The sequence below is a fragment of the Sminthopsis crassicaudata genome, chromosome 5 (assembly GCF_048593235.1).
Source record: "Sminthopsis crassicaudata isolate SCR6 chromosome 5, ASM4859323v1, whole genome shotgun sequence".
NCBI classification, from domain to species: Eukaryota; Metazoa; Chordata; class Mammalia; order Dasyuromorphia; family Dasyuridae; genus Sminthopsis; species Sminthopsis crassicaudata.
The window spans coordinates 281,685,381-281,705,815 of NC_133621.1; the positions used below are offsets into that span (position 1 = coordinate 281,685,381).

General features: G+C 32.4%; 1 protein-coding gene across 3 annotated transcripts in view; it reads left to right on the forward strand.

Moving 5' to 3' along the window:
• LOC141544763 (uncharacterized) overlaps window positions 1-15,071 on the forward strand; it is a 46,042-nt gene extending 30,971 nt beyond the window's left edge. Inside the window, exons 10-18 of one of the 3 annotated variants that reach the window (XM_074271277.1) lie at window positions 242-275; window positions 888-987; window positions 2,362-2,581; window positions 4,700-5,324; window positions 7,893-8,009; window positions 9,932-9,999; window positions 11,532-11,610; window positions 13,518-13,681; window positions 14,817-15,071. In XM_074271277.1, the coding sequence (XP_074127378.1) occupies window positions 242-275; window positions 888-987; window positions 2,362-2,581; window positions 4,700-5,324; window positions 7,893-8,009; window positions 9,932-9,999; window positions 11,532-11,610; window positions 13,518-13,655 (1,381 nt within the window). In that variant the 3' untranslated portion in view covers window positions 13,656-13,681; window positions 14,817-15,071. The remainder of the gene's footprint in view (window positions 1-241; window positions 276-887; window positions 988-2,361; window positions 2,582-4,699; window positions 5,325-7,892; window positions 8,010-9,931; window positions 10,000-11,531; window positions 11,611-13,517; window positions 13,682-14,816) is intronic. The other 2 variants (XM_074271279.1, XM_074271278.1) reach the window with 2 other exon arrangements.
• The last annotated feature ends 5,364 nt before the right edge of the window (window positions 15,072-20,435 follow it).

Sequence of the window (20,435 nt, forward strand, 5' to 3'; positions counted from 1 at the left end):
GAAATTTTCTTTAATGGGAAAAACCAGCTGTTATTTCAGAATTTTTTTTCCTCTTAAAAACTGTTCAATAGGCAAAGATAAACATTTATTATATGACTATGAGATATAATAGTCTGTATCTTATTTTACTGACTAGAAGTGTGAAAAAGCATAGGATTTTGAAATAATTACATATTAACCAAATAATTGCAATGACACTATATTTTTATGTACACACTGAAATCAAATATTTGTCTTTTAGGCTTGTGAAGAATACACCAAATGAAAAAAATAAGGTAATGTAAAAACTGCTGAAAATATAAATCAATGTAGAAAATAATACAATTTTTCATGAACATATGAGATCCCTTTTCTACATTATGGAGCATAGGAGCATTTCATCAGAAAATACTTTTAGGAAGTCTTTTTGTGAAATGCGTCCTTTGTAAATGCCAAAAAACAAACTAGGTTGCTGGCTTTTCTTTCGTTTCTCCCCTGTAAATAAAATGAAGACAATTTAGTATTTGTAAGAGATATTTTGAGTATTTGTGATAATTTTTATAAGGTTGATAATCCAGCTTCTAGTTAGGTATATGGCCTAGTGAATAGTCAAAAGGAGGACCTAAGTTTGAATCTATTCTTGGGTTCTTAGCTAACTAAATGGACAAATCACCTAATCTCTCTTATACTTTATTTCCTCATTTGTAAAATAGTGCTTTTCTCACAAAATTGTTGTGAGAATGCTATGAGATAATGTATAAGAGATAACTGTTGTGAAATATCTTAAAGTACTATATAAATGTTATTCATTGACTACATGAATGTATTCTTTGTGATTGCTTTAAAGTTTATTTTACAATGATTTTATTTAAGTTTATTATTTGATAGTACTTTTATATATTTTATAGGACGAAGTAGAGATGACTTCATATGCTCTTGATGACCTCACTCAGTCAGATAACACAGATACAGAGGATTATGATTTGCCTCCCTCAAATAGTGTTCAGGGTAAGAATATTTTTAAATTTTCTAACAGAATACCAATGTTAAACAGAAACCAAATATGTATTTATAGCCAAGACAATAGTTCTGAAGTTCTAGTCCACTGACCTATAATAGAATAGAAGTGACTTTGGGTTCTTGGAGGATCTGATAGAGTCTAAGCTTTAATAGACCTTGCCAAGCTAAAAAGGATTTCATTAGCTTCAGTGTGGTGATTTTTCAACCACAGAAGCTCTCAAGGATGACCTACCACTTTCAATGCAAAAAGAATTAAGAATCTAGTGTGTGCCAAATTCACAAATTTGAGATAAGAAACAGTTCTTTTCCTCAATGAGTATGCAATCTACTAGGGGGATAGAGCCTACGTAGACAAATGTAATAGGAAAAAATACATAAATACTTAATAAAAATAAATAATATTCAAATAAATAGTACAGTCACACTGCTATTTGAGGTATAAAGTACGAAAGAGCATCAGCTATCAAAGAAAAAACTTTTTGAAAGTAGCATTTGTGTTATGTTTTAAATGATGGATGTGAATTCAATGGTTCATGAGAGATTAGGGGACTGAAATGCACATTTGAAACATGGGAATTGTGAGCAAGGAGGCACTTGTGAGCAAACAGGCTTTTGCTGATTCTTCTTTTGCTTTGAATCTTGGAATCTTCGATTTCCCTTAAACTGGCAAATGTTGAATTGAACACTGAAATATATGAATTGAAAGTTGCCAAAGAAAATCTGATAATCAAATCTGTTAAATATGTAACTTGATATAACTCAATTTTGTAATTCTGGGTTAGTTCTAAATTTAGTTATGTATCTCTCTGAAGAATAAAGTACCTAGGTTTTGAGGCAGGAATTTTCCTGAAAGGGCAAGTGTTTTTTGTTTTTTGTTTTTTTTTTTTTTGTTTTTCAACTTTCTTCTGGTGCCTCAGCTATATTTGGGTTAAAGTTAGAAGATTGACCAATGAATAAATGAGGAAAAAGATTATTGTATGAATGATGTATACCGATTTACATTATAAGTTTCTAAAGAATAAGAAATGCTGACATGGAACTATTTGGAGTAAAACACATTTATGTTACTTTTAAAGTAATTTAGCATATGTATAATATATGTTTATTAATCTTATTTGTCCCAATCACAGTTCATATCAGTATGTTTACTTTTCACAGATATTTTTTCTTATATTGTGAGAAAAATCTGAGGTTTCAAATAATTTTTTTTTAAATTAATGTGTAAATTAGAGATTTTGTTTGTCTTGGGAAAATAATACTGATTTTATCAGTGCCAGAGAATCTGAATTCTAAGTATACTGCTACTGTCATGCAGATTTTAAAATCCTAATATTTTTATTTACTTGTGTTTTTGTCTAATAGGTTCTCCTCGCCTTCAGAGACATCAGAAAGTAGTTCTTTCATGTGGTTTATCAGTAAAACATCAAAACAAATCACAATTGGTACAAATGCCAAGAGTAGTGAAGAATAGTTTACAAACCACTGTTAGGCGATCACAGGAAAAATTCTCGAAAAGAAGAAAAACTAAATCCAGGTCAAATCATCAAAAAGTAAAATGTGATAAAGAATACTATAGAGGCAGGTATGGAACTCATAAGTTTAATAAAGGCTTAAAAGCATTTCTCTTACATTGAAGCGCACTATAACAGAGAATTTGAGGTTAGGAAATCAAAAGTAAAAAATCAGTGAAAATACTGTAATGAGCCTTCTTTATTAATCCCTTTTACTCTATGGGGGCATGCTCTATCTTCCTGTCTGGAATAGTTTCCAGTGAGTGCCCACTGTCACTTCATCATATTATTTTTAAAGGACAGATAATTGTCTTTCATCAGCACATTTAACAAGTGCCTTCTTTGTGACAAGCACTGTTGTGGGCAATGAAGTACCAATGGGAAGTTTGCACTGAATTTAAGAATACAACCTACACATGCAAATGTAAATACAATAAAGTCATAGAAATTTAGAGCAGAAAGCAGGGCATGATTTTCAGGGGACAGTACTCATGTAGAAGAATGTACTAAGCAGAGTATACAAATAAAAATCCCAATGGAGGGAGTTTAGGAAAGGAGCAGTGCAATCCAAGCTGAGCACAAGGGTGTGGCTTTGGGAAATGGAGTTCTCTGTTGTCCTGTGTGGAACCAAAAGGAGGGCACTTTGACTGGACTGTAGACTGCAAGAAGGGATTCTGATGTGCTATAAATAATGTTATTTTCAAATTCCTCAATAAATGCCCTTAGTCCCCTGCTATATGCAAAATACTTTTGAAACTTAGGGAAGATAAGGGAAGAATATGACATGGCCTGAGTTGTCATGGAGCTTACAATCTTGGAAAATGTACTGTTTCTCTTGATGATCTCATCTTGAATTTCCTTAACACCCTTGTGGAGGAATAATTTTCAGGTTTCTATGATCAGCCCTAGTCTCTCAAGTTTCTGCTATACATCACTGTGGGTTTTTTGGACATCTCAAATGGGATTGCCATATGCATCTTGACCTTAATTATCTTTCTTCCTTAGCCCTCCCCTCTTCTGATCCTATTATTAGTGACAACTATCTTCCTCATCTTTAACTCCTGCTTTTTACTTCTCACATTCAATCTAATGACAAATTTTCTGCCTTTGTAGCACCTCCCGTAACAGTCCATTTCTGTTCAATGTAATACAGGCAATCATTGCCTCTTGCTTATATTATTGCACTTGCCTTCCTCTTTCTTTCTCTGTATGAAGGCTTTCCACATACCAATCCATTCTTCACTCAGCTGCCAAAGTGATTTTCCTTAAGCACAAATGTCATGATTTTATTCCTCCTTAAGTAGTACTGGCTCCTATCACCTCTAAGATCAAATATAAATTCCTTTTGTTGGCCCTCAAAATCCCTTATAACCTGGACTCTTCGTGCTTTTCCCGTTTTCGTGCACTTTACCCCTCTCTCTAACTCTGAAATCCATCTATATTGGCCTACTTGCTATTTTTCCTTCTTTGAAAGAGTATTTTTCCCCTATTTTAATGAAAGACTTGTTGGAACATTGATTTTCTAAAACATTTTGAGAATTCAGACTCCATAAGTACTTTTCTCCAGATGTGGATAGCATTCTCCACTTGAAATTATCTTAGATCATTGTATTGCTGAAAAGCACTTGATAGATGATCATCACATAATAGTGATGTACATTGTGCTCATTCTGCTCACTTTATATCACTTCAAGTAAATCTATCCTAGTTTTTCTGAAATTTAACTCCTTGACAATTTTCAGTGCCCTTAGTAACTAAGTGTCTTCTTTTCGGATATTGCCTCTCAGGTATTCATACTTGCTTTCATGTATTCTATTTACATGTTATTTTACCCATTTAGAATATAAGCATCTTGAGGGCAGGAATTGATGTTTTTGACTTTTTATCTTGTTTCTGAAATTTTTCTCCCTTCCACCCCCCACCCTTCCCCTAGATAGCAAGTAATCCAATGTATGTTAAACATGTGCAATTATCTTGAGAATAAAAACTTATTTTAAAATACAATACAATATGAAAATATATTAATTAAAAAGTGAATCCTGAAAATTAAATTTTCAGTTTTTCAGATTTCCTCACAAAGTTTACTGCAAATTTTCCTCTATTTTTAGAATTGTATCCATTTTTACTATATAACACTATATAACACAATCACTTGTAATTTTTTTTCCAAATGCAATACTGAACTCTAGATTGGAAGGTAAAAAACAAAACGGAGGAAAAACACAGTCAGAAATTGAAACTAACAGTTCCTCTGTAAGTTCTGACATCCTTTATGAGGAACATCAGCCACCAGAACTACACCTTCAGCGAGAACAAGAAGAGTGGCTCCTTTTAGAGGACCAACTAATAGACAAAATTGACATCCTGTCAAATAAGCTTTCTAAAGCTAAAAATGAGTTGTACCAACGACGTGATTCCCTTAGAATGAAGACATCAATTTTAGAAAAAACACAGAAAGAATTAGAGATGACCAAGGATAAAGTGAAGGAATTTGAACTCTCAAATCATATACAAAAGGAAAAATTGAAAAAATCATCTCTCAAAGTAGAGTCCATGCAAGAAAAATTAACCCAAAAGCAGAGGGAATTTGCCTTGCTTCAAGAAATATCTGAAGATGCCCAAAACAAAGGGGCCTTCAAAAGAAGGGTATTAAAAAGTAACTGGATGAACTTTAGGGATCGCTCCCTGACTGTTGATGCTTCTACTGAAAAGCAAGATCATGGGGTAGAAGAGAGAAATAAAGAGTCAACTGATGAGATTATCCATTTAAGAGAGCAAATACGTATATATGAAAATGAACAGGCAGAAAATGAGGTAGGTCTTTAAATAATATTATCTGACAAACATTTAGCATTTTGAATTGAATTTTAAAGTTATTTTGATCAAGATAAATTAGGAATTTGAATTTTCAGCAGTTTCTGATATTAGCAACATTCAGTATCAAAATTCTGACATGAGGGCAGCTAGGTGGCGCAGTGGATAGAGCACTAGTCCTGAAGTCAGGAGGACTTGAGTTCAAATGGGCCCTCAGACACTTGTGTGACCCTGGGCAAGTCACTTAACCCTAACTGCCTCTACCAAAAGGAAAAAAAAAAAAAAATCTGACATGCAAGAAGGAGGAAACATTCATGATAAAAATCAACCCCATATCCATTTTTTAGACAAGATGACTCATTTTGATTAAAAATATGGTGTAGCTAGCCCATGAAATTTTAAATGTATAGTATTGGTTCATAAATGTAAATGGAGGTAAATACTTGTAAATAAATACTGATAAATATTACTATGTATTATCCCAATTCTCCTAGCAGTAGCTTTCCTTACTCTTATCGAACATAAAGTGCTAGGCTACATGCAATTTCGAAAAGGACCAAATATCGTAGGACCCTACGGACTCCTACAACCATTTTGTAGTTCCAATAATTTGCCTGGTATTCCATTTAATGCTCCAATGAAATTATTAGAAATGCTGAAACAAGGTAAATCCTGAAAAAATGTACTAAGAGTACTGTAACAATTCAAATTGAGATGCTGTAGGGCATCAGTTATTACCCTTTTCATAATCACTGAAACATATTTATCAATTGACTAGTTTTAATTCAAAATACTGTAAACTGATTTTAGAAATATTAAACAGTTGATCATATTTTAATGAAATTACAAACATTAACAACTACTTTTGTTTAAAATTTAGGACAATAATTCTGTTATTATTCCATTAAGAATTAATTTTGGTGTGTGGTAATAAAGCCATCTTTTTTAAATGTGCTTTTGATTCCCTACTACATTATTATTTATGTCAGTCTTTTTACTATATTTACTAATACTTCTTGCATAATAACCAGAATTGCAGTTTCTGGGATCCGTGCCTTTCCTTTATTGAAAATAGATAGCTTTTTACTATCTAATAACACTTCTCATTATCTGTGATGCTTTTCACATAAGTAGTGAGTGGAAGTACTGTACAATTTCAGATAAAAAAATGTAGTTGAATCTATTCATTTCACAATGGAATTTAGTTTTGTGTAGTAATTCAATTAATTTTGCTAGTTTTCTTAAGACAATTTTACACTGCCTTCTCTTAGCTGGTTTTCTTTCAAAAGGTTACTAGACTTTACTTGAATTTTGTTTTTAGATGATTTTTATCTAACGAGATAGAAAATGTTCAATGTCTTTTACATTTTAGCTTCATTTATGCTAGTCACATGCAATAATTTTCTTTAATTTATAGTGAAAATGTACAGGATTTTTAATAACATGAATAGTAATGCACACACCCATATATATGGGTTTTTAATAACATGAATAGTAATGCACACACCCATATATATATACATATATATATATATGTTTGTATATATGTTTGTATTTTGTGTGTATATGTTCATCTATGTATGTAGTATATATGTGTGTATATTAGTCTTCCGGCTAGGTTACAGGATAACATGAAATTCTCTTTAGCACTGACCTTGCACCATACTGTATATCAAAAAGTGGAAGAGGTACCATATTTTCTATAATTTTCCCCATTTTTCTGTCCATTGACTGCAACCAGGAGTATAATTTCTATCCTTTCTTAAAATTGAACTTCTCTGAAGACTTGCCAAACAGAGTTGAAGATATAAATAATAGCTAGCAAGACCTCCACTCCACTATCCATCTACTCCCCTTTTTTTTTGCTTTCATGAAATTAGATCAATTGTTACAATCAAGTAATTGTATCAGGGCTGGCAAGCATATCAGTGCATATAATCATTCTTCAAGGGAAACTCTGAGAGGAAAGAAAATGCATCTTTTTCTTATAGGCATCCTTATTCATATAATGCCAGATGCAAAGAAATTTTTTCTGAAAAATAGAAGGTAAACCCTAATGTTTCAGGTATAAGAAGCTATATTGTTGTACCTTCTACCATTCTCCCACCTTCCATGTGAATTGCCCATAAAAAGCTTTATCCCCTATGTGCTTTTGGAGGTGTTATAATTCTCAAGAAGGTGAATGAGAAAATCAGACTGAAAGTAATGCTTTATCAAGAGCAAGGAGGAAGATGCATGCTTGGATGAAAGGTGTGTTGTATCATCAAAAGAACTTTGTGGTCTTAATAAGTTCTCATCCTTTTCTCGATGACACTTTTATGACTTAATTTTATTTAAAAAGTCTAATTTTCTTATTTTTCTAAACTACAAAACAAAATGGTTGCATTAAATGATTCCTAAGGCTTTTCCTAGTTCTATATCAATGATAATCATGAAAATGTTCATGCTATATTAAGTTCTATATAAAAATATTGATATCAGTTAACTTTGAAGGTATATTTATTTCCCATAAGCCAATACTAATATATGAAATCAGTAGCAGAAATTCTATGTACATATTTCCATCAGGATATGATAAGAAAGCTTCAACAAGAACTTGCAGATTCCCAAAAAGAAGAATCCATGTTTTCACAAAAGGCTTTGGAAATGAAGCAACTACTGAAGATATATCAAATGGAAAGTGAAGTACGTATATAAAAATTCCGTGATTTGTCATTGACTAATGAAAAGTGTTTTCACTACGTCACTTTTGTTTTTACCAATATTATATTTTGTACCTGTCATTTAAACTGACAGAACAAGACTTGTATCCATTTATATGATTTCTATATTGGGATAATTATTTTCACTCATAATTTATATCTATCATCACAGAGGGATGAGATTTTTTTCTAAGTAAGAATAAATAAATCATGTATATCTTTTATATATGTAAATAAACACACACACACACACACACACACACACACACACACACACAGGCTGCTTGATGGAAATAGGAATAGAACTTTGCATCTGGATAGTTTTGGAGTTGTCCTAGGGGAAGTCACTTAATCTTTCTTAGCTTCTTCAACTGTAAAATAAAGATAATAATACTTACCTTCCAGAGTTGTTGTGAGAATCAAACAAGAAAATAATTGTAAAGCTCTTAACACAGTGCCTGACACATAATAGGCACTTAATAAATGTTTGTTTCTCTGCCAGAAACAATATTTTCAGTTATTTATAAAAGTAATCATTGTCTCTTATATTTTGACAAACACTTCCTAATGTTGAAAAACAGTTCTTTTACCTGCTTAACTTCAGTATAATGGTATTTACTAAGAAATGGTTTATTACTGGTTTCAGTCCTTTCAAAACGTATTCTTTCATATTGCTATGCTTGAGAAATATTTCTAGTTTTGAAATAAGTATTGGAATGGAATAAGTTCTGTTTCTCAAATCACTTTGTTTTCCTTATCCCTCATTCTCTTTATTTTCCTCCCATTCCTTTTGGACCACAATGATTAAAATATTAACTTTCATAAAAGCCTTTGTTTTCAAGCTGGACTCTAGGAACTAGGTGTGGACTAAACTTTATAAGGAATAGCAAGGAAGCAATAAATCTTTGTCCATATGGATTAACTCAGTTAAATGGAATTCAGGGCAAAATGGTACCAAACTTTAAGCTATAAATAAGAATCGGGTGAAAATTATTTGTTCAATTATTAGTCCATCAATTAGTGAATGTCAGTTCTGTGAATTATATTGACAGGTTCTGACTAGCTTACCAAGATCGTGAGAAATCCATGCTCTCTTGTCCTTGAAGAATGTTCAGTCGGACTTGAAGCCAATGCAAAATAGGAAAAGCTCATACAAGTTATCATGTAAACAAGCACCAAATAGCTTATTATATAAGGAAGTAATTTAAGAGAGAAAGAGTGAAGGAGAAGGGAGGGTAGGGAGACACAAAGGAAGAAAGGGGAGAGAGAGAAGGGAGTCAGAGACAAATCACTTTGCTTGGAGATTTGCTTTTCCAGAGGCTAGTCACTTTACCTTAAAACATGTGTTTATCGCTCAGAGTTTTTCATTATATAGCTTTATAAACTTGAGGGGGCAGCTAGGTGGCACAGTGGATAGAGCACCAGCCTTGAATTCAGGAGGACCCGAGTTCAAATCTGGCCTCAGACACTTAACACTTCCTAGCTGTGTGACCCTGGGCAAATCACTTAAAACCAGCCTCAAGAAAAGAAAAAAAAAAAAAAAAAGAAAAAAAAAAAAAGACCAAAAAGCATAACCTTGATCATTGTACACAAGACATCTTTAGTGTAGCGTGTTGGTTTGGAAGACCCCAAGAAACATTCTTAAGACTGTGATCTACACTAATGAAGTGTCCAGTGCTACGTATGTAATTTCAGGTGTATGTGCCCATGTAAAATGAATTGAATATAGTGACATTTGGAATATATAAATGCAATCATTTTGTCTATGCAATGGACTACTACCTGATGGACTAGTAAAATTTATATTAATAGTTAAGTATAGGCATCACTAATTCATAGATAAGGATAAGATTATGATTTCATTTTTAAAGTTGAAAAGTTTGAAACATTTTGGAACTTTTATAGTTGCAGGAATCTCAGGAACAGAAAAGAGAGACACAGCAGTATAATGAGTTAGAAGAGCATATGCAAAAGTAAGAATTAAAGCATTTTTATATTTTACTGCTATGACTAGTTGTAGAGCAAATCAAAATGATAAATATATTCATAATACAACATCATGCAATTGTTTATTTTAATTCCTTTTTTTCAATGGGAAAGGAGAATAATCTGCTTAAGTATAACTTATTTTGAGATGAATAAATAAATAAATTTTAGTCAATACTGGAAATGTCAAAAGTGCCTTGGGCTCCAATCAGAATTTACCTCCCATAAAGGGAGAAATGAGATGAGAAATGTAGCTGTAGGAAAGCAGATTTTGGAGGACATGTTTCAGAAAATACTGGTTTTCATGTTGTCAGTTTACTCAAGTGCTTTACTTTGACCATTTTTGGAAATCAAAGGATAAGCTATATAAATTACTGCTAAATATATGTATGTAGGTATTGCGCAGACACACACACACACACACACACACACATATATCCTACCACCAAATCATGGAAATGTTATATATCTGACTTGTTACTTGCTGTGCATCCTGTGCTAGTTGTTTTATTTTCCACAAAGTTCTCTAAAAAATATACATTGAAGAGCTGTTACAGATACAAACTGCTAGAAGGAATTTCCTCATGAAGAATTCCCTATTCCAATAAAAAGTTCCTATCTTACTGCACCTCCCTTCCAAAAAAAATGTCCTTTCATAAAATATCTTAACTAACTGTGCCTTATCAGGATTTTTTCCCCAGGAATAATATATTTTTCATAGCCAGTTGTAGTGTAGCGTAATTTATAGGTTTGAAAGAATTTCTGAAGGATTATCAAAATACAGGTTTCTTGCAAAGTTGATCTCCAGAAACAATCAGAAGAGAACTGAGTTTAGTGGGGAGAGTTCAAATCCTGATTCTGACATATACTGACTGTGAGCCTGAGTCACAGTCTGAACCTCTCAGTGCTGGCAAGAAACTTAAGAAGACTTGAGCTTGCAGGTTTGAATAGGTAGACAGTATCTTCCTACACCAAGGAAATCACAACTCCAAATCACAGAGATTTTTAGATCACAATGTTTTAGGAAAGTGTCTTAAAATAGATACATATTCTTGTCTAAATATGTCATTATATATGAAGATAGGACTGGATATATACAAATAAAAGTTTCTTAGAAGGAAGTGCTGTTTTTCTTGATATTTATATCCCAGATTCCAAATTCTGTTTGCCTTTGATCTCCATGCATTTGCATATTCCACAATATGGAATATACCTCTTGCAAATGCCTGGTTCTAATCAAAACTCACCCCAAAAAACACTTAAATAAGACTTTCTGTATTCCTTTTTTAATTCCTTTTTGCAGTTACTTTGTATTTACTCCAAATATACTGCATTCACATGTTTACCTGTGCATGTTGTTTTCATTCTAATTAAACCAAATTGGAGCCTTTTTTACTTCTCTTTAAATCTATCTTCCAGGCCTTGCAAGTGAGATCCTGAACCTTATAGGAAATTATTAAAGTAAATTAATTTTTAAAAGTTCTTCAAAATTTTGTGACAATTATATTTACTTTTGTAGATTTAAAATGGAATGTGCCACATCTGAAAATTCAGGAGAGCAAGATGAAAACATTTGGGAAAATATCAATTTCTATTTTGTAAGTCAGCTCTGGGATTTAGTTTTCCTCATTTTAAAAATCTTTTTTTTTTTTAAGAGGTAGAATATGGTAAGAATTTTGATTGTAAAAAATCCAGTTGTTAATGTAATTTGATATTCAAATACAATTCATATTGATTTGGGATGCTGGTGGTGTTAATCATTGTTATGGGAGAGATAAAAATTTTTCTGTGTAAAATTATTAATATTGGCATCACATCAGATTAAAAAGTTACAAAAAATTTCATATTATTTGATGTCATAACTTGGCTTTCTGATTGGATACACTGAGGTTGTGTTTGCAAAGATGGAAAGAAAAAATTTTCTAAGAGAAATAGGTGGGTTCAAAAAAACTTTTTGAAGTGCTGAAACATTTAGGGGCAATATCTGCAGGGCTTATTAGAACACAGATCTCTGCTACAATCCTAAAAATAAAAATACTACATCAAAGGATGACTACTAGGTAGAAACAATTTGAAAAGAGTATTGCTCTAAGAGATTTTAAAATGACAAAGCATAAATAAAGCAATAGTTTGATTGCAAGGTGATCACTATTGCCGTTAAGAAAGTTCATAATGTAAATTGATGTAAAAGTTAAAGATTCACTCTATAAAACAGGACTTAAATTGATTTAAGAGAAGGAAGTTATAGATTTTCAATACCTTCTACCAGTAAATGAATTAAAACACTTACAATACAATATTCTCCATACATTATTTTTCTATTTTAGGGAAGGAAAGATTTTCCTCCTCCTGGAAAAATGACTAATAAATGAATTCATCTAAAGCTACTGGGTTATTTTTTTTTAAGATTCTAATATTTGATGATATCGAGACATTTCCTCAGTTCTGATATTTAAAGTCCTAAAGAGCTTTTATGAGATAACATTTGCAAATTAGTGCTATGGAGTACTGGTACTATACATATACTATATATGTGAATTGCAAAACTCTTCCTTATCAAGAAATGCTAAAATTCTCATCTTGGGAACTTAGGCTCCCTTTTAAAATATCTATGATAGAAACTTGCAGAATGTTTGGTTAAGCCCTCAATATCTCAATAAGCATCCTTTATCTCTTTTGTAATACTTCCTCTCCTCCCCTGAGAAACCCCAAGTTTATATTTACCCTATAAAAGGTGTGCTTATGATGAAGTTCTTTCTGGAACTAAGTCAGCTATGAGTTAACTCTCTCTCTCCCCATAACATCTTCCTACTATACCTAAATCTTTAGACTGCTAAGCTTTTCTATGCATTTAGCCTGCCATTCAAAAGGGTACTCACAGCTTATAGCGTATTCCTTTAATGGCTTCTTCCAAATACCTTTCTTTGCTAACTCTATTGCTCTCCCAAATCTATTTCTATTTCTATTTACCCCTCCTGGGGCCAATTTCATCTTTTTGTTTTGTCGTAAATTCTTCTCATAAATAAAGATACCTTTTGGCAAAGAGAATGTCCTTGTGAATTTTTCACATGTACCTTGGATTTGGTATTTCATATTACTCTCTCAACCCATCCTTATTTTTTTTAAATAATGACAAGTGACTACTTAGAAATATTTTATTTTACTGTCAATTAACTTGTTGTCCTGCAGTTCTCATCAATATTTTTCAAAAATAATTGATTTCTTAACATTCTAGGTTTCCCAAAAGCAAGAGATACAATGTTAGCCAGGAAAGGGTTTTGGAACAAGTAACAATGGAAAAGTTTCCACAATCGAACTAACAATTAACCTGGAGAAAGGTGGAAATAATGTTTATTATGCAGACTTTATATAAAAGCTAGTAATGTAATTCCATGGTTTCACCTTATCTTTGAAGTGTCTAAATTTATTTAAATAATTAATTTAGGAAAAACATTTTGGAGCTGTAACCTTTCTTTTGTGTAATTAGCTAAATTGATATTTATAGAAACATATTCAAGACCTTAGAGGACAATTAGACGCAGCATTCTCAAAATTTATGCAGTTGGAATTCATGAATAAAATGCTTCAAGAAGAATCATTTTCTATCAAAAGTCTGCAAAAGCTTCATGACAAGCTGGAATAGAAGAAAAGGAATTTGAAGAAGTTAATGTTAAGTATCATTTAAAAATACCTGGACTAAAACACAAGGAGAACTGGACATTAAGGAACAACTAAATAACATCTTAATATTTTTACAGGTTACTTTTTCACGTTAATGGTTTTAAAATATTTCCATGTAAGTGAAGGTTTTTGTGGGTATTTTTTTTTCTCTATTCTAAATCCAGAATCTTTTTCTCTGCCTTCTTTAGCTTGTCTGCTCTCTCTCCATTAGCTTGGTATCATGATTTTTAAAAAAGAAAATAGGCTTTTAATGTAAATTCTGAAACCAACTTATGCTCTTCGCTTGTCAGCAAATGTTAAAATGCTCATGCTGGAACTTAGTTTCCCAGACTGCCTTATTCCTTTATATTTGCCCTCCTCCCATACATGGTGTGAGACCCTTTAAGGGGAGGGTTGCTCCTCTAAAAGATGTGCTTCTGAAAAAGATTTTTTCCTCAATTCTTTTCAGGACTATGAGTTACTCTCCACTTCATAGCATCTTCCTTCTAATGGCTCCTTCCTTATTATTTATGACTTCCAATAGGGAACACATCTGTCCCTTTGTTAATTCACATAATAAATAGCATAACTTAGTAAAATGTGATGGATATCTTGTTGCAATTCTTCCATGTCAAGAACTGAATGCTTATTTTGAAAGTATTTTTATTTACCAATTCTGGTGTCTTTATTGCCTTATCTTTGAAATAAGTGAAATAGCCATATATCATTTGTTAAAAAACTTAAAATTTACAATTAAAAAAATTGAAAGGTGAGTTGCTTGTAGGGTTTTTTCACCAAAATTTTTACTTGTAAGAAAATATTCTAGTGGATCTGGAGTAATTTTCTTTCAAAATTATTTTTATTGAAAAATTTTTATGATCTAAAATATTAGCACTAGAATAAGAACTAGTGAATTAATATGCAGTAGAAATAGTTGTCTTTTTTTAAGTTCAAAATTAATTTGCCTGTCCTTGAGTTCTTTTAAAATTAGAACTTATTTTTATGAATTCAGAATAGTTCTTTAAATCAGTGACTGAAATTTACAATGAAAACTAACAGAATATGGTAACAAACATCTTATAATTTTCAGATGAGAGTCAGGCATTTTATGTTAACTCCTTCCTTTGTTTTCCATTTAATTTAGAGCCTGGAGCAAAACGAAAAAAAGATAATATGACCAAATGGAGCGTTGACTTCAAGAAATGGAAGCTGAATTCTTCAAAATGAAAATCTATTTTTTTCCTGATTGAATTTATTTTTTTATTAATTTTAAAATTATAAAAAAAAATTTGGCAGTACATATGCATGAGTATTTTTTATAACATAACATTCCAAATTTTCCTCTCCCTCCCTCTGTTCCCTCCCCTAAATAACAGGCAATCCCATACATATTAAATGATTACAGTATAACCTGGGTACAATATATGTGTGTAAATCCAATTTTCTTGTTGCATGTTAAGAAATGGATTCCGAAGGAATAAGTAATTTGAGTAGAAAGAGAGTAGTACAAACAGTTCACACTCATTTCCCAGTGTTCCTTCTCTGGATGTAGCTGTTTCTGTCCATCATTGATCAACTGCAAGTGAGTTGGATCTTCTTTATGTTGAAGATATGCACTTCCATCAGAATATATCTTCATACAATATTGTTGTTGAAGTGTATATAGTGATCTTCTGGTTCTATTCGTTTCACTCAGCATCAGTTGATGTATTCATCCTGCTGGTCATTTCTTACAGAGCAATAATATTCCATAACATTCATATACCACAATTTACACAACTATTCTCCAATTGATGGACATCCATTCATTTTCCAGTTTCTAGCCACTACAAAAAGAGCTACCACAAACATTTTGGCACATATATGTCCCTTTCTCATCTTTAGTATTTCTTTGGGATATAAGCCCAGTAGTAGCACTGCTGGATTAAAGGGTATGCACAGTTTGATAACTTTTTGGGCATAGTTCCAAATTGCTCTCCAGAATGGTTGGATTCTTTCACAACTCCACCAACAATGCATCAGTGTCCCTGTTTTCCCACATCCCAATCCAACATTCATCATTTGTTCCTGTCATCTTAGCCAATCTGAAAGGTGTGTAGTGGTATCTCAGAGTTGTCTTAATTTGCATTTCTCTGATCAGTAGTGATTTGGAACACTTTCATATGAGTGGATATAGTTTCAATTTCATCATCTGAAAATTGTCTGTTCATATCCTTTGACCATTTATCAATTGGAGAATGGTTTGATTTCTTATAAATTAGAGACAGTTCTCTATACATTTTGGAAATGAGGCCTTTATCAGAACCTTTAACTGTAAAAATATTTTCCCAGTTTGTTACTTCCCTTCTAATCTTGTTTGCATTAGTTTTGTTTGTACAAAAGCTTTTTAATTTGATGTAATCAAAATCTTCAATTTTGTGGTCAATAATGATCTCTAGTTCTCCTCTGGCCATAAATTCCTTCTTCCTCCACAGGTCTGAGAGGTAGACTATCCTCTGTTCCTCTAATCTATTTATGATCTCATTCTTTATGCCTAAATCATGGACCCATTTTGATCTTATCTTGTTATATGGTGTTAAGTGTGGGTCCATATCTAATTTCTGCCATACTAATTTCCAGTTTTCCCAGCAGTTTTTTTTTTCAAATAATGAATTTTTATCCCTAATAATGGTATCTTTGGGTTTGCAAAATGAAAATCTCAAATGAAATGTCTAAGGCAGAACTAGAGAAATACACAGGGAAGAACCAAGATGGCAGAGATTACACCGGTCTTTATCTGAGCTCACATCAACACCAGATCAAAACTCCAAAATTTCCAGCAATAGATATTTTGGAAGAACTTCAGAAAAGGTTTACTTCAACCGGGCATGGTGGGAAGGGATGACTGCACAGGTCCAGTGTAAGGACCCAGGACAGTGTGCCATCCACATGCTAAGGATCTACCAGGAAACTCTTAGCCAAATATAGCAGCATTGGCTGCTCGGTCTCGAGTACAAGCCAGTGGATTAGCCACTCTCTCAGCTGAAAGACATACAAGACAACGGTAAATAGTGTGCCTCTAAATTCCAGAAGATTATGGGACCTAACCATGGCCACCCAGCACTGGAAGGAAGTCATTGACCCAGCCTAAAGCTGCTATCACTTGTACAGGAAGCTGGGTGAAATCTCCCTGTTACCCTAAGAACAGACTTCAACCTTTAAAAAGCAAAACGAAATCTGATCATAGATAGCTTTTATGGGGAAAGGAAAGAACAGACCTCTAACCCTGAGGATCCTAAAAGCAAATCATCTTCAGATGAATCCTCAAAGGGTGATAGATTTGAGCCCCATCTCACAAAGCTCTCTTGGAAGAATTCAAAAAAGATCTTAAAAGAGATGAGGAAAATGAAGAAAGGAAAAGAGGACTTTGCGAGAGAGTTTGGAAAGGGAAACACAGAAATTATCTAAAGAAAACTTTAAAATAGATTTAGTGAAAAATCATATAATGCCTCTTTACACATTTGATGAAATGGAAGAAAGTACATAACTCCTTAGAGAAACCAATTCAATGAAAAACAATTTGTGAAATGGGGGAAAAATGTAGTGAACAAAAACATTTAAATGTTCAGTTACCCAAATGCAAAATGAAATAAAGATAACTGGAAAAAAAAGGAAAATTAGAATTTAACAAATGGAAGTTAATGACACAGTGAGACTTCAGGAAACAGTCAAACAAAACCAAAAAAAAAAAAAAATGAAAAAAAGAAAATGTAAAATGATTCATTGGAAAAACTTACATGGAAAATAGATTTAGCAGAGACAGAGACAATCTAAGTATTATTTGGACTTCCTGAAAACCATGATGAAATAAAGAGTCTAGACATCATCTTTCAGGAAATGCCTGAAACTGCCTTCATGTCCTAGAACCAGAGGGTAAAATAGCCATTGCAAGAATTGACCTAAAACTTCCTGAAAGAGGCCCTGCAATGTAAACTCCAAGGAAAGTCATAACAATCTTCAGAATTATCAAATCAAGAAGGAAATATTGCAGGCAGCAAATTTCTTTGAAAAAGAAATAATTCAAATATTGAGGAAACGCAATCAGAATTACCCAGGACTTAGCAGCTTCTACTTCTAAAGATCAAAGTACATGGAATCTGATATTCCAGAAAGCAAAGGAACTTGGACTGCAGCCAAGAATTAACTTTCCAGGAAAACTGAGCATTATCATTAAGGGTAAAAGATGGATATGCAATGAAACAGGTGAATTTCATTTATTTGAGATGAAAAGACCAGAACTGAACAGAGAATTTGATCTTCAAATGCATAATTCAAAAGTACAACTTTCTTTTAAAAGTTCTATCTTCCCTATGTAGGAAGATATGTTTTACTTCTTGAGATCTGTATTGTCATACAGGTATAATTTGATTTTATTGTGTTAAAAAGGTAGAAAGGTAACCCACAGTAAGAGGTTCATACAGCTGCTCAAAAGGAAATTATAAAGAACTTTCTACTGGCACTGGGAGCAGGAGGACTATGTTGTCATCCTCCTAGTTGAAACCATGTTGCAGCTCTGGATCAAAGTCCCAGGCTGAGGAAGAGCATTATTATTACAGCATATGGTCACAGAAGAGCAAGAACTCTGATCACAATTATAGGATGAAAAAGATCATTCACAGATCAGAACACAGGCTAAGATAGCAGTGACCACACCTCTCTTAGATCATACAATACTGGAAGAACTAAAAACTTCCAGATCTAGCTCTGAAAAAAGCAGAATAAAAAACCTGAATCTTGGGATAGTGCTGTCGCCATTGTAGAGCAACAACAAATAATCTAAATATAGAAAGTTCCTATGATCAAAACACAAGCATAGAAAAAGGCAACAAAGTCAAAAGTGCCACATCCAAAACCACAGAAAAATGTAAATTGGTCTCAGGGCAATAACAAATTCCTGGAGGAGCTCAAAAAGGATTTTAAAATTCAAATAAGAATGGTTTAAAATACTTGGAAAAGAAATGAGTGACACAAGAAAATTAAGAAAAATCAACACCTTAGTGAAGAAGACACCAAAAAATATTAAAGAAAATCACCTTAAAAAGAGAATAGGCCAAATGGTAAAAGATGCACAAAAATCCACTGAACTACTTAAAAAGTAAAATTGACCAAATGGGAAAAAAACCCAAAAATTTCAAAAATTCACTGAAGAAAATGACTTTAAAAATAGATTTGAGCAAGTTAAAGCTGATGGATCCATGAGACATCAAGAAAATAAAAAGAATGAAAAAATGAAGAAAATGTGAAATATCACTGGAAAAACAATTGGTTTGGATAATAGATTCAAGAGAGATACATTAAAATTATTGCAACACCTGAAATCCCTAATCAAAAAGAACTTAAACATCATCTTTTCAAGGAAACTGACCTGATATCCTAGAACCAGAGGGTAAAATAGAAATTGAAAGACTCCACCCACAATCAACTCCTGAAACAGATCCCAAATTGAAAATTCCCAGAAATATTTAAGCTGAATTTCAGATCTTCCCAGGTCAAGGAAAAAATATTGCAAGAAGCCAAAAATAAACAATTCTAATATTGTAGAGTCACACTCAAAAGAGGGCTTGGAATGATACTCCAGATAGCAAAGGATTAATCAAGAATCAACTACCCAGCAAAACTCAGTGAGGGAAAAAGGATAGGGGAAATAATAATAGTAATGAAATAGAGAAGTTTCAAGTATCCCTGATAAGACCAAAAATAAACAGAAAACTTATGCAAAACCCAAGAGATGCATAAAAAGCTAACAAAGAGAAATCATAAATGATTTAATAACATTAATAACTGCATTCCTACATGGGAAGATGACACTTGCAACTCCTAAGAACTCCTAAGAAATCATTATGGCAGTTTTAGGAATCTACATAGTCAAAGGGCACAGATGTGAATTAACTATAACTGGATGATATCCTAAGAAAATTAAAATAATTAAAATAATTTCATAGGAGAAATAGGAGTAAAAGGAAAAAACAGGACAAACTGGGAGAAAGTATTATGGAAGTAACAACAGTAATCATAACTTTGAATGTAAATAGGATAAATTCACCCATTAAATAAGGAGAAAGAATGAATTGCATAATTTAGACATAAAAGGTGATACCATGAGCATAAATAAGGACATGTAGAGCAGTTTACTTTTTTTCTCTATGAATAAAGGAAGAATTTGTGACCAAAGAAACAGAAATGAAATGCAAAATGGATTGATTTTGATTAATTAAAAAATTAAATCAATTAAAAAGGTGGAAGTTTTATAACAATATCATAAAGTTCTCATTTTTCAAATATATGAAGAACCATGTCAAATTTATAAGAATACAAATCATTCCCCAATTGGTAAATGATCAAAAAATATGAACAGGCAGTTTTCAGATGAAGAAATCAAAGCTATCTAATTATATGAAAAAATGCTCTAAATCAATGATTAGAGAGAAGGAAAATGATAAATATTGGTGATGATAGAAAATTGGAACTCTAATGAATTGTTGTACCGAATTGTAAAGTGATCCAAACATTTTGGAGAGCAATTTGAAACCATGCCCAAAGGACTATAAAATTTTGCATACGCTTTGAACCAGCAATACCACTAGGTTCTCATCCAAAAGAGATAGAAAAGGAAAAGGACCTAAATATTCAAAAATATTTTTATAGTGACAAAGAAATGGAAACTAAGAGAAAGATTGTCAATTGAGGAACAGCTGAACAAGTTGTGATATGACTGTAACAGAAG